Source organism: Schistocerca cancellata, chromosome 5, assembly GCF_023864275.1.
Source record: "Schistocerca cancellata isolate TAMUIC-IGC-003103 chromosome 5, iqSchCanc2.1, whole genome shotgun sequence".
Taxonomy (NCBI): domain Eukaryota; kingdom Metazoa; phylum Arthropoda; class Insecta; order Orthoptera; family Acrididae; genus Schistocerca; species Schistocerca cancellata.
Window position 1 is genome coordinate 138,776,712 of NC_064630.1, and position 15,791 is coordinate 138,792,502.

Consider the following 15,791-nt stretch of genomic DNA (forward strand, 5'->3'; position numbering starts at 1 on the left):
AACGACCGTAGTATCTTAATTAATTCAAGTTTAATGTTTTCTCATGTTTATATATATATATATATATATATATATATATATATATATATATATATATATATATATATATATATATATATATATATATTAAGATACTACGGTCGTTCGATTTATTTTATTAAAAAAAAAAAAAATCTTACTCTCAAAATTTCTGGTGTACAACACTTGATCCTCAAGTTTCACTTCTTCATAATTAACATAATGTGCAGTCACTCCCATATAGTTTATTTTACGGTACGAATCAGTCCATAAATCAACAGTTAGTGCTCCACCTATATCTCTGAATATATTCTTCACTTCTGCGGAGACAGTTTCACGCAGACGATCGGCCGTTTCTTTCAAATTTCTGGATATTGTGGTTGGATGAGGTAGCAATTCCTTAGCACTCACTGCACCGTACTTGGCTCCCACAATCATAAGAAACTGTGCCGTCTCAAGAAACCCAGATCCACACGCAACTTCGAATGGTAAAATGTTTTTGCTGACAAGATGGAAAAGTTTTTCTGTCGCGGCTGTCTTCAAATTTTCGGAACTTCAGGAATTTTCACATCTCTCTTGGTATTTAAACAAGTACTTATGCTACTTTGTCCAGCCTCACACGAATGTTTCAGCAAATTTGAAGTTCCACTTTTGTGTCGAGTGTAGGAATATACTTTTTTACATGCAAAACAAGCCACTATATCTTTTATCTTTTCGTTGCCATCAAATATGTATCCGAATTTTTTCCATATTGGGGATTTCAATTTGTTTTCCTTCACTAATGTAAAATCACCTTTTTTCACCTTTCACGAAATTGTATCCATCGATATGGTGTTCATTTGAAGAAAGAACTCTCACTGATATTTGCTACAGTGCACGTTGTCTCTCGGTCACTACAAAGCGCTAACTGAAGGCAGCGGAAAATTGCAACGGGCACCTGTCTGGTAGACAGTGGGCAGGTTTGCCACCCAGAGAGCACTTCACTTCACAGGCCACACAAAAGACATGGTCGCGGAAACGGATTAGGCGCAAGTCTCTTGGGTACTGCTACGTCGGTCGTAGCCAGGGGCTGGGGACAACAGACATCCGCTCCACCCGGGCCCTGCAAGATTCCAGGAATGTCAACAGACTCGCAGTTTTCAACTAACATTGCAACATACGTACTGGGCAGATGCCTTGCTCATTATCCGCAGATCACCCGCGGATATCTGCGCCGGTAACGATTTTATCCGCCAAGTAACAAATACCGCGGATATCTGCATCCGCGCAGACCTCTACCTATGGGGCATCATTTCAGTTGTTCGACTGGATTCACGATTTCTTGTCAGAAAGGTCACAGCATGTAGTAACCAACAGAAAATCAAGTAAAACATGTGATATTCGGCATTCCTGAAGGAAGTGTTATGGACCCCCCCTGGTGCTCCTAATGTACATAAACAAGTTAGGAGACAATCTGAGCAGCCCTCTTAGATTGTTTGCAGGTGGTGCTATCATTTACTGTTTAGTAACACCATCAGAAGATCAAAACCGTGATATTTGTATTGGTGTGAAAAGTGGCAATTGCCTCTCAATAAGGGAAAGTGCGAGGTCATCCGCATAACTTCAAAAATAAATCCATCAAATTCTGGTTACATGATAAATCACACAAATATATAGGCTGCCAGATCAAATAAACACCTAGAAATCACAATTATGAACAACTTAAATTGGAACAGATAACACTGTGGAGAAGGCGAACCATAGACGATGTTATATTGACAGAATGCTTAGAAGATGCGACAGGTTTTCTAAAGAGATCACCTCACTACACTTTTTCATCTTCTGCTAGACTATTGTTGTGCTGTAAGGGATCCTTACCACATAGGATCAACAGACGACATTGAAAAGTTAAAAGAAGGATAGCTCGTTTTGTAATTTTATGAAATAGGGGACAGAAGGTCACACATATGATAAGTGAGTTTGGATGGCAATCATTTTTACATTTTTTGTTGTGGCGAAATCTTTCCACGAAATTTCAATCACCAATTTTCTTCTCTGAATGTGAAAATATTTTATTGTCACCAACATACATAGGGAGAAATGACCATCATTATGAAATAAGAGGAATCAGAGCTCATACAGAATGATTTGAGTGATCATTTTTCCCAAGCACCATTGGAGTACAACGGTAGAGAAACAGTCTGAAGGTGGTTAGGCACTTAAATGTGAACTGCAGGGTAGTCATGTAGATGTAGATTTAGAATACAAAAAGTTTCTTAGACCTTGTGGAAATGCTCCAGCACAGAACTAAGATCATCCTACCTATACTGATTTACAGACTAGAAGCACCAAAAGTTACTGGAAGAAGTAAGAACCAGTCTAGGCAATAGAAATGAAGTTCCTCCATTCTTGCCTACGGAAAAGAAAATAGTTGAAAAAAGAATGAGGGTATCTGGCAACAACTAAGATAGACTGAAGGCTGTTGTGAGGCTCTTCAACTGGAACTATTGCTGTGGTACAGGCATATACAGAGGATGGCTCCCCACAGGAACAATGAGGCTTATTTTGGTGGATATGAGGGAAGATAACACGATCAAGACGTTGTGACAGTTAGGCAATGCAGATCCTCTAGATCTCAAAAATTACAGATAAAACTAGGAGAGAAAAGAAAAGAAAGGTTGCAATAAGTTGATTTACAACACCTCATAGCTTCCTCAAGCAGAAAAATGATGCTGCTGTCTATATTTTTACATTTGTCATTTGCAATATCCTAATTTTAGACACCAATTTGCCACAGAGTTTCAAAAACAAATTTCTTCTATAAAATAAATAAACCAAGTACATGACCATTTGCAGACTTTTAAGCTGGACAACAATGAATTAGAAAACTCTTTTCCTTTACTAATACTATTCCCACAGTTTTCTTCAGGCACATTACTCAGTACTCTAATGAATGCTGACTAACAAAGGGCATTTAGTTGGGATGACACACGTTCATTTACCACGTACTTTCTCTAGCAATAGGTTCTCTTTTCTTCTGCATATACGATTTCTAGTGCTTTATAAACGGTAATCTCTTAACTACTTCGAGCTCCTTGTAAAACCTCGTAACTATAAACATAACTAGTTGTATTTGGCTACTGCTATCTGCCCCATGTCTGATAAATACTAAATATTTTTTATAATGAAAGATGATGGACGGCTGACTGACAGATCTGAGCCTGTAGCAGCAGCAGACATGGCCTTGATGTGGTAGTACCAAGAGTGACTGAAAGCACCAATATTCCCCTCAGTCCCCCCCCCCCCCCCCCCTCCAAGGCATGCATCTTGACTGTATGGCTTGATGATCCTTTTGGGTAAAATAGTACCCAATTGTATCTCCGGGTGAGAACTAAGCAGGACGACGATATCATCAGGAAAAACAAAACTGGAATTCTATCGGTCAGAACACAGAATGTGAGATCCCTTAATCGGATAGGTAGGCTACATGATTTAAAAATGGAAATTGATAGGCTGAAGTTGGTGAGGAATTAGTGAAGTTTGGTGGCAGAAAGATCAGGCCTTCCGGTCAGATCAGTATAGGATTATTAACACAAAATCAAGTAAGGTAATGCAGGAGTAGACTTCAAATCAATAAGAAAACAGGAATACAGGTTAGCTACTAAGAACAGCATAGTGAATGCATTATCGTAATGAAGATAGACACTAAGCCAACACCAACCACAGTAGTGCAAGTTCATATGCCAACTATCTCTGCAGATAATCAAAAGACTGAAAAAATACATGAGGATGTAAATGACATTCAGACAGTTAAGGGAGACGGAAATTTGTCACAGATAACAGGCATTCAGTAGTTGGAAAAGGAAAGATAGCAGGTGAATATGGATTGGGGAAAAGGACTGGAAGAGGAGATGCCTGGTAGAATTGTGCACAGAGCATAATTTAATCATAGCTACCACTTGATGGTAGATGGCTGTGTAAGTGGAACAAACCTCGAGACACCAAAAGATTGCAGAGAGACCATTTAAAGAAATTTCTCAAAGACAGGAATTTAAGGAAATGGGTGATATTATAAGAAGAATTTGGTAGAGCACTGAAAGATCTAAGCCGAAACAAGGCCCTTTGAGTAGATGACATTCCCGCAGAACTATTTATATCCTTGGGAGAGCCAACCGTGACTGATATATTTCATCAGATGTATAAGATATACGGCACAGCTGTAATAACCACAAACTTCATAAGGAATGTAATAATTCCAATTCACAGGTGCAAATATTACTGCACCATCAATTTAATAGATCATGGTTGCAAAACAGACTGAGTCTAGAACAGAGATTGAAGCAAAGCAAAAAAATTTGAGGGTAGCAGGGATAAAATACAGTGACCGAAAGATTATTTACAGCTTTTACAGAAACCAGACTGCAGTTTTAAGTGTTGAAGGACACAAAAGGAAAACAGTAATTGAGAAGAGAATGAGTCAGGGTTGTAGCTTACTCCCCATGTTATTCACTATGACAACTGAACAAGCAGTAAAGGAAACACAAGAGAAATTTGGAAAGGGGTTAAGTTTCTGAAATAAGAGATATGAGGTTTGCTGACGACTTTGTAATTCTGTGATACAGGAAAGAACTTGGAAGAGCAGCTGAACAGACTTGATAATGCTTTGAAAAGAAATAATAAGATAAACACCAACAAAAGTAAAACAAGGTTATCGCAAAGTGGGTGGATTAAATCATGCAATACTGAGAAACTTGCGTTAGAGAATAAGACATTAAGAGTAGTACCTTAATTTTGCTATTCTGGCAACAAAATAACTGACGATGGCAGAAGTAGAGGGGATATAAAATGAAGACGGACTACAGCTAGAAAAACATTTCTTAAGGAGAGGAAATTGTTAACATCTAATACAAATTCCACTGTTACGAAGTCTGCTCTGAATGTATTTGTCTGGGGTGTAGTCTGTACAGAAGTGAAACAATCATATTAAATAAATCAGACAGGAAGAGAATAGAAGCTTATGAAATGTGTTGATATTGAAGAATGCTGAAGATTATATGTGTATATCAAGTGACTAATGAGGATGTTCTAAATCAAATTGAGTAGAACAGAAATTTATGGCAGAAATTGACTAAATGAAAGGATTGTCTGATATGACACATCCTGGGGCATCAGAGAATCATCAGTCTGGTAGTGGAGGGAAGTGTGAGGAGAAGGAAAGGGGTTAGAAATTGTAGAGGGGGAATAAGGGATGAATACAGTAAACAGGTTTAAATGGACGTAAATCACAGTGGTTAATCAGAGGTGACGAGGTTTGCACAGGGCAGACTAGTGTGCTGCATCAATTTGCATCAAACCAGTCTTTGGACTGAACTGAAAACAAAACAGAAGAGAAGAGCAACACAGGTCTCATCAAATGTGCAACAAACAATCTTTTGAACATCACTCTTGAGCTGTCTGTTATTTTTTTAAAAATACACAAAATTTCATACCTGTACATGTTGTTTGTTACCGTATTCAGATACCAGTGGAGACTCCAAGACCTTCTGTTGCACAATGCTTTCGAGTACATTTGTTTTTGCTATAAGCCACGAAAATGCAATTAATAGCTCTCTGCTTCCAGATGACATATCTGAAGGGAGGCTATAAAATTCAAAATTTTCATATCCCAGGACAAGAAGACTCATCTTCACAAATTGAATATCATCTGCAACAGAGCAATAACCAAGAGAAAATATTCATTCTGAGTGTAAAATGTTTTCTTTACACTCACTCACACACACACACACACACACACACACACACACACACACACACACACACACACACACACACACACAAACTAACAAGGTCCCTTAAAGTGAATTTATATGTAGCATGTTAAAATTTTTTTCTAGGTCCCTGAGACAGGAGTCCAATTACACACATATTTTGTAAGTGCAACTTTCTGAAGCCAGTAAGGTTATTAAGAACACAGAGGTAGTTTCAGTGGAACAATGATGGACAAAGGTCTGACGTCTGTAGGAGTGAGAGTGCCACATGAAGGTATAAGGTGAGCATCCTTCATTCAACCAAGAAGTGCACCTGATGATCACAACTGTCTGTTCTCGATTTGTTGTGAATGTCTGTTTTGTATATTAAGTGCTGGGAGAACTCTGTAAGCAAAATATAATGTTCTGTGGCTGGTATATATATATATATATATATATATATATATATATTGGAATGACTCCTTACCCTCTCCCTTAAAACCCAAATCCTTTTGTCTTTCCCTCTCCTTCCCTCTTTCCTGACGAGGCAACTGTTGGTTGCGAAAGCTAGAATTTTGTGTGTATGTTTGTGTGTCTACCGACCTGCCAGCGCTTTTGTTTGGTAAGTCTCATCATCTTTCTTTTTATATATATATATATATATATATATATATATATATATATATATATATATGGGAAAAATATATCTAAAAACAAATATGATGTGACTTACCAAACTAAAGTGCTGGCACATCGATAGACACACAAACATACACACAAAATTCTAGCTTTCGCAACCAACAGTTGCTTCGTCAGGAAAGAGAGGGAAAGACAAAAGGATGTGGGTTTTAAGGGAGAGGGTAAGGAGTCATTCCAATCCCGGGAGCGGAAAGACTTACCTTAGAGGGAAAAAAGGACGGGTATGCACTCGCGCACACACACACATATCCATCCACACATATACAGACACAAGTAGACATACACAGAGGCGAAGAGTTTGGGCAGAGATGTCAGTCGAGGCGGAAGTGCAGAGGCAAAGATGTTGTTGAATGACAGGTGAGGTATGAGTGGCGGCAACTTGAAATTAGCGGAGATTGAGGCCTGGTGGGTAACGGGAAGAGAGGATATATTGAAGAGCAAGTTCCCATCTTCGGAGTTCGGATAGGTTGGTGTTAGTGGGAAGTATCAAGATAACCCGGACGGTGTAACACTGTGCCAAGATGTGCTGGCCGTGCACCAAGGCATGAGTTTCAAACTCTTTGCCTTTACAAATGTCTGCTTGTGTCTGTGTATATGCGGATGGATATGTGTGTGTGTGCACGCGCGAGTGTATACCTGTCCTTTTTTCCCCCTAAGGTAAGTCTTTCCGCTCCCGGGATTGGAATGACTCCTTACCCTCTCCCTTAAAACCCACATCCTTTCGTCTTTCCCTCTCCTTCCCTCTTTCCTGATGAAGCAACCGTTTGTTGCGAAAGCTTGAATTTTGTGTGTATGTTTGTGTGTCTATCGACCTGCCAGCGCTTTTGTTTGGCAAGTCTCATCATCTTTGTTTTTAGATATATTTTTCGCACGTGGAATGTTTCCCTCTATTATATATATATATTGCTATGAGTAGTGTCTTTTTTCAGCACTTTTGATATTATATCACTGATGTTAAACACTAACTTTAGTTACTTGAGAGTGCAAGCGGCATGTGTGTGTGTGTGTGTGTGTGTGTGTGTGTGTGTGTGTGTGTGTGTGTGTGTGTGAGAGAGAGAGAGAGAGAGAGAGAGAGAGAGAGAATAAGTAAAGAGATCCACGTTGCTTCCACTTAAATTTGACTCATTCAGTGAATGTAAGCTAAATGGGACTCAAGTATGTTGTTTCAAGCAGCATGTCATGATTTTTCATGGTAACTGAGACAAGACTGCAAGGAATTTTCTTCTTGTCCTCGACAAATGTGTATATCTCCCACCTACTATGGAAGTATGAAATGATAATTAAATGGACACCCTAGCTGCAAACCGGCACTGATGTACTTCATTGGGGGCATGTTGAAAATGTGTACCCCGACCGGGACTCGAACCCGGGACCTCCTGCTTACATAGAGACGCTCTATCCATCTGAGCCACCGAGGGCACAGAGGATAGTGTGCCTGCAGGGAATTATACCTTGCACGCTCCCCGTGAGACCCGAGTTCCCAACTTGACCATACCACTACATTCGTAGTGCACCTAATAGATGTTTGCCCATCAAGTTGCCACTTTAGGTAGATATGTAATGCTGTCTTTTCAATAAATCTGTCCTTTACTGGACAATTATTGCAGACAGAAATTTCCTGTAATATCATCAAGATTGAAGTTGCGCCAATGTTGCAAACAAACATGGCAATCATTCCTGTCATTGGTGGCTGATGTTTGTGCTCTAAGCACGAGTAACACTGCAGGATTCAAGAAAACCTAAACAGATTCTCTTATCTGAAATGCTATGGTGCAGCAAGTAAGTTAACACAAGCACTTAAGGCTCTGTGAGGCTCGCCACCAGATTGGAATCAGTACCTATTTTGAAATTTTTGACATTCCAAGAGAGATTAGTTGCAGACTTTCAACTGTGCAGTGGCATTGATTGACTTCATTAGAAGGTAAGCATTTGAATGATATGAAACACATAACACTTTAACTGAACACACAGCAAACAAAATATCACTGACAAAGAGATATTATAACAACACTACACGAAAAGATGAGGAACATATGAGTACATGTTAATGTCCTACACAATCCATAATAATGCAACACAAATGAAGATGAATGTTTAACTCTCAACTTTTTCCTTCACTTTACGAGTCAGTGGTTTAAGAAGTATATTAGAGCTCTCATTGCATTTTCATATGACAGTCTTTTCTACATGTTTTTGAAAGAACTTTATTCCAAGTTCAATATGTATCTCGTTTCGTGTTGTTTTTCTTTCACAGGTATTCTTAAACGTTTGTATGTCAGCTTGATTGTCGATACACAGTTCTGTTGTTTTATTCAAACGAGAGATTTCAAGTCCTCCTCCAAGTTATCTTATACTGAAGAGATGGCAGCTCAGCAATTCACTTTAGCTGTTGAAGTAGCCACCAGATGTTACTTTCAAGCATACTTATCAAAGAGGTGCTCTCAGAAGATGACAACTTCGCTGGTAAAACATTGATGTTTACATCTACATCAATACTCTGCAATCCATCTTATGGTGTGTGGCGGAGGGTACCCCATACCATTACTAGTCATTTCCTTTCCTGTTCCACTTGCAATCTAGTTGAGATATGACCGCCATAAGCAGAATCATCATAAGGAAGCAGTGTTAAGCTTACATTAAAAAATATGTCACACTTTGCAGTTCTTTTTAGGCACCGAAAAAGTGTTTCAGCATTCCCCAGTGACTCAACACTGTCTTATTACAAAATTTGCTTAATTAATTAACAGCAAATCTGATGTTTGGATGAGATATTACTGTTAAGGTACACTGGACCCTATATGGAGTCTTGATATGGTTCTGTCCTCCCTAGTGACGAATCATTCACAAGATTTTCTTAATTTGTCCTCTTTCCCTGTTCCACATGTGTAGCTATTTGACTTAATCAAACTTGAAACATATAAGGATTTTCTCCACATGCACTCACTGTGAACTTATTTTAATTTTCTTTTCCAGATATGACATTTTAATCTTGAAATATCCAGTCGATGTTATTTAAAATTTGTGGTTCGATCTGTTCAAATCTTCAGTAATTCTGTCTGTCTCCTTTACAATAACTAATACATCATCAACAAACAATCCATACTAGCATAATAATTGCAAAATGAACTTTGTCACTTGGTAGAGTTACTTTTGCAATTATAATACTAGTATTTTTTTGGAAAAAAAGCTTAAAATTTTTATTACCTACCTCAATCCCTTAAACAGGACAAAATGCAAGTATTTTACCTTTAGATTTATTTATTCCTATTCAAGAATTTTCAGCAGCATATTTAACCCCTTTCTGTGCCAAATATAGGTTAAGTCGAGGATAGTGTCAGTCAGTCTGTCTTCTGGTATTACGATCACGAATGTCACTGCTGTTTTTAAATTGGTCCAAGTTGTTGAGAACAAATTTCATTACTGAGTAAATGTACTGTGAAGCTGTTGTAAGAATTCCTAACCTTCTAAAGAGATGCCTACAAGATGTGTGACTATGAGCCCCCCCCCCCACATTATTCTAACCACTTTCTTTTGAGCAGTGAATACTTTTTGCCTAAGTGTTGAGCTACCTCAAATTCTTATTCTGTATGACATCATAGAGTGAAAGTAAGCAAACTATGTTAGCTTGCTAATTTCTATATCCTAAAAATTAGCAATTATTCTGGTTGCAAAAGATGCTGAACCTAATCGTTTTAGGAGATACAAAATACAAATTTTCTAATTAAGATTCTCATCTATATATACTCCCAAAAACTTAGTATGCTCTACCTTGGCTACTGACTTCCGTTGATGAGTTATATTTATTGAAGAAACTGTACTCCTCACAGTAGAAAATTGGATGTACTGTGTTTCTCAAAGTTCAGAGCGAGGCCATTCGTAGAATCAATAGCTTTTCCAAAGACTTTATTTGTATCATTTTCTATTGGAGTTTCTTTTACTGGATTAATAATAATGCTCATATCATCAGTAAGTTTCTTATTTCAGATAAGGAGGGAGGTCATTCACATACACTATGTGATCAAACGTATCTAGACACCTGGCTGAAAATGACTTACGAGTTACCCTCCATCAGTAATGCTGGAATTCAATATGGTGTTGGCCCACCTTTAGCCTTGACGACAACTTTCACACTCGCAGGCATATGTTCAATCAGGTGCTGGAAGGTTTCTTGGGGAATTGTAGCCCATTCTTCACAGACTGCTGCACTGAGGAGAGGTATTGATGTCAGTTGGTGAGGGGTGGCACAAAGTCGGTATTCCAAAACATCCCAAAGGTGTTCTATAGGATTCAGATCAGGACTCTGTGCAGGCCAGTCCATTACAGGGACATTATTGTCATGTAACCACTCCGCCATGCCACAGGCCGTGCATTATGAACAGGTGCTTGATCGTTTTGAAAGATGCAATTGCCATCCCCGAATCACTCTTCAGCAGTGGGAAGCAAGAAAGTGCTTAAAACATCAATGTAGGCATGTGCTGTGATAGTGCCATGCAAAACAACAAGGGGTGCAAGCCCCCTCCATGAAACACATGACCACACTACAACACCACTGCCTCCGCATTTTACTATTGGCACTACACACACTGGCAGATGACGTTCACCGAGCATTCGCCATACCCACACCCTGCCATCGGATCGCCACATTGTGTACCGTGATTCCTCACTCCACGTACCATCTTTCCACTGTTCTATTGTACAATGTTTACACTCCTTACACCAAGTGAGGCGTCATTTGCCAGCGTGATGTGTGGCTTACGAGCAGCCGCCCGACCATGAAATCCAAGTTTTCTCACCTCCCACCAAACTGTTATAAACTTGCAGTGGATCCTGATGCAGTTTCGAACTCCTGTGTGATGGTCTGGAGATGTCTATTACACATTACGACTCTCTTCAACTGTAGGCGATCTCTGTCAGTCAACAGACGAGGTCGGCCTGTACGCTTTTGTGCTGTACGTTCACCTGACCACGTTCGAAGTCCGTGAGGTCCGGGGAGCGCCCCCTTCTGCTCTCTCACAACGTCTAATGACTACTGAGGTCGCTGACATTGGAGTACCTGGCAATAGGTGGCAACACAATGCACTTAATATGAAAAAGTATGTTTTTTGGGGGTGTCCGGATACTTTTGATCATGTAGTGTACATCAAGAACAGAAGGGGACCCATGATTGAACACTGTGGAACATCTAATGTAATTTCATCCCAATTAGATTAAGTGGGAAACTTCCTTAAATCACTTAAGCCATATAAAGAAACTTTTTGCTTCCTGTTCTGTAGATATGACTTAAACCACTCATATCCTCTTTCATTTAAACCATATAATTGTAATTTCTGTAACAGACTGTCATGGTTCACACAATCAAACACTTTGGATAAGTCATAGGAAGTTCCTATTGGTGATATTTTACTATTTAAAGACTTTATTATGTGGGCAGTGAAATTGCACTTTACTGTCTCAGTGGAACAGCATTTTTGAAATCCAAACTGTGATTTACTAAGTATCCCATTACTGCTAAGATGGCTAACCACTCTTTAGTACATTACTTTCTCAACAATTTTTGAAAATGCTGTAAGGAAGGATACTGGCCAGTAATTATTGACTCTGTGGTGTCCCCTTTTTTGTACAGAGGCTTAACAATGGAGTATTTTAACCTGTCTGGGAAAATACCTTGAGTTAGTGTTGCATTACAGATGTGACTCAGAACATCAGTTTTAACTGCTCCACATTGTTTCAATATCTTGTTAGAGATGTCATCTACTCCAACATAACATTTATTTTTCCAAGATTTAATGATTTTCCTTATTTCACAAGAGGTTGTTACACAAAAATTAATCTGACTAATATTTCTCAAAATTGACTCTCCCATGTCCTGCTTGACTTTTTCTTTTGAACTATTCTCACCAATTTTTTCACCAGCACTTAAGAAATGGTTGTTAAAGACATTAGCTACTTATACTGTTAGTTAAGATGGTCTCATTCTCTTTAATAGTAATACTACTGTAGCAATGCAAGGGGTACCGAATTTGTCGTAAAAGTCAGTAAATCACTCAATGGACAGTATTTTTCATTACAGGTATTTCGTTCATTCCAAGCAAGTGTTGATTCACGACGTCATTGTCCAGACACGAGTTGACTGTAATCTGAATCAGTTTTAGCAAACTAATAGTTTCTCTCAGGCGATAAATTTTATTGATTATGAAATACAAGTTCTTTAAGTTTATTAAGAATTGGAAATATTTAATTAAAAATTGCAAGCCATAATTTATCTGTTTAATATAAAGGTGTTTTGATTTTTGTATGCATAAAAAAAGAGTGAATTTATGTGCGGCTTTTACTCTGAGAAGATTTATCACTTAGAGCGCAAAAGTGTGCGTGTACAGTTCACGGACCTGTGCAGTGAATTTAATTTTTTATGATTTTGACTCTGATGAAGACAAGTCCAGTTCCATTTAGACTTCACGCGAGGTCACGTTATTACAAAAGAGTCATTCAGCCCATTAGGGAAAACTGAAACTTGCACACTACATTTGATATACGTTACATGCCAGTGCGTGATCGAGCTGTCCTGTAAATTGCATATAGTAGTTGCAAATGCGCTCTGACTTAATGCACTAAGTTGGAAGTTAATTTTGAGACAAGTACTGATTTTGACAAAAATGAACTGAAAGTTTATTTAAAATATCGAAGTTCCGTTTTAAATGAGACACATATCAGCTTGTTTATTACATTGCCTAGCAACACTTTAATGCAGCTTAATTTATTTATCAGAGCAATTTGCGACGCAGTAAGTCCCATTACACAAACACAAAATGTTACAGTTGGCCGCATGAGAGAGTTTTTTAAATCACCAACTGTTGCGTAACTTCATTGTATCACTACAGAACTTGTTATATCGTGTCTCTTCATGAAGAGATTTTAAGAAGCAGGGACAAACAAGAAGAAACAAGAAGAAGACTAATAGAAGAGGCATCGGTAAACTGCCTCCCCCAGTGGTTGCTTTTCCCGTCTCTCTTCTAACAACATTCCATACTGATTTCATTTTACTGCCAGAGTTGCTAATTTCATCTCTAATATACATATATTTGGATTTTCTGACAACTTTCCTCAGTATGTTACAATAATTTTTATAGTGTAAAATTACTTCTGGGTGTTTACTAATTCTTGCAGCCTCTTCTTTTCTGCTCTTAAGACACTAATACCTGTAGCGACCCAAGATTTCTTTGAAAACTGTTTGATGTTACATTTAGTAATTTTTTTGGGCAACAGTGTTCAAAAAGGGATATAAATTTATCAAGAAAAATGTTGCAGTTATCTTTTCCATTTGGCTCATTATATACATCCCCCCCCTCCCCCCCCCAAAATTAACATTTCTTAAACTTTCTATGAAGTGCTCTGTAAAACTTGTCTGCCTGGTCCTATTTACCACAGGGTTCATGCCTTGTGGACTGTGACCTCCCCCCCCCCCCCCCCCTTACATGTTACTGCTAATAGAGAAGCTAACTTATCTTTCCCCTCCCTACGTAAGTGCAGGCCATGTGTAGTGTACCCCCATCTACCGATAGCATCAACTGGAACAACACACATGTAAGATTTTGCCAGTTTCTGGAGCATCCTGTTCAGCTCGGTGTTAACATGCCTTACAGCATTGTTTACCCAGGGGTGATCATGGTGCTGAAAGACCTCCACAAACCCCATGTATGTGTGCCCTGTTTCTGCTCCTATTTTGTTCAGGTCACTCCAAATATTATATCTTGGATTCATAGCCAGTCTGTTTCCTGTTCCCTCAACTATCTTTAATTACCTGATCCTCCTCCTCAAAGTCCCTGCATAGCTGACCTACGTTTTCTGTCACCTGGCTAAGGCTAGCACTTGGTTTCGCAAAATCTGTGACCTGGTACCCTTCACCTAATTTCTCCTGAAGCTTCTGGCCTACACCTCTTCCATGACTGCTACCTAGAAGCAGAATTCTTCTTTTCCTATTCTGATTTGATACCAACCTGTCTTTTTTCTTGAAGCTAATATTCTGCTTACATTCAACTACATCTGGATGAGGCCCTTCCTCCACTACTTCAGACAGCAAGCCAAACTGAATAACTAACGCAATTTCTAAAGTTTTTTCAACAGCTTCTGTTTTCCGCCATTTGCTTGCTACCTCTTCCCAGCACCCATCTCTTTTTCCTCCCTAAGTCTACATAATTCCAAATTCGCGTTTTCTAATTCAGCCTTACGGCCACAAATATTTACCTCCTATTCAGTGATAGAGCAGAACAAAACTGGGTGGGAACTGAACCCAGAAAAACCTTTGTTCTTTATACAGTGACACTAACCACTTGACCAAGAGCTGTTCACGAAAATATGAGCGCAACTGTGATAACAGTTGCTTGACGCTTAGCGACTGAAATGTGACGGGTTTGTGACTGATATTAGAATGGAATATGGATTAAACACGTAGAGGATTGTATAAACATTGTATTCATTATGTTGAAACGTAATATGTGTAACACATCATATAATAGAAGCATTTTCACTTATGTGATAATATTCAAAAGTCAAAGAGTAAATATCTTTTTTAAAGAGTAATTATTGATCAATATTTCGAGTTATATTCTTCAAATCAATAAATATGTTGTACTGCACACTTTCTAAACCAGCATATGTTTTTCCTTAGCTTTAAATCTTCCTGCAAGTCGAGGAAGTGGCTTCAAATAAAAAGACTAGCATCACGCTCCTGAACATCCCATAGGGGGTCTCCCAGCCAATAATGCCATACGCACAATTGAGTTTACTGATACTACACGAAATCAGTCTTGGGTAACAGGTATATACAACGATTATACAATCCTCAACATATTTAATCCATGCCAATCCATACTTCCATACTAATATTATTGTAGGCGACTTGCCTACAACAAATAATTGCATAGCCGTCCCATATAATGAGTTAACGGAGTACTATTTATTCGTGAAAACTCACACTGAGAAGAAAACTAAAAACAACAGAGAAGTAACAAAAACTAGGAGATTCTATAGTCTTACGGCAAAGATAAAAAACAACACATGACCAAAAAAAACTCTCACGCACTTTTGATCTCACTTTGCACTAGACATGAAAAATATCACTGCCACACAGCCCCCCCCCCTCCCCCTTAAAGTGCGGAGCCCCAGGGATATCTTGATACTTGAATTTTATTCGACGTCCAGCTCTGGTGTGCGTCGGGTGTCTCGGGGGCGGTGACGTCGTTGTTTGCGGTGGTGATTCACCTGTCTCGGACGATGTACTGAGCGGTGTTTGGGTATGCTCTGCGTCCATCATGTGTTGATGCACAGGCGTGGTGTCAGAGGTCAGAGAGG

At 38.8% G+C, this 15,791-nt stretch overlaps 1 protein-coding gene across 4 annotated transcripts in view; it reads right to left on the reverse strand.

Annotated features, from left to right (window-relative positions):
- LOC126188272 (tubulin epsilon and delta complex protein 1-like) overlaps nt 1-15,791 on the reverse strand; it is a 110,673-nt gene that overhangs the window by 35,904 nt on the left and 58,978 nt on the right. For all 4 annotated transcript variants that reach the window (XM_049929852.1, XM_049929851.1, XM_049929854.1 and 1 more), the window contains one exon: nt 5,487-5,701. In XM_049929852.1, the coding sequence (XP_049785809.1) occupies nt 5,487-5,701 (215 nt within the window). The remainder of the gene's footprint in view (nt 1-5,486; nt 5,702-15,791) is intronic.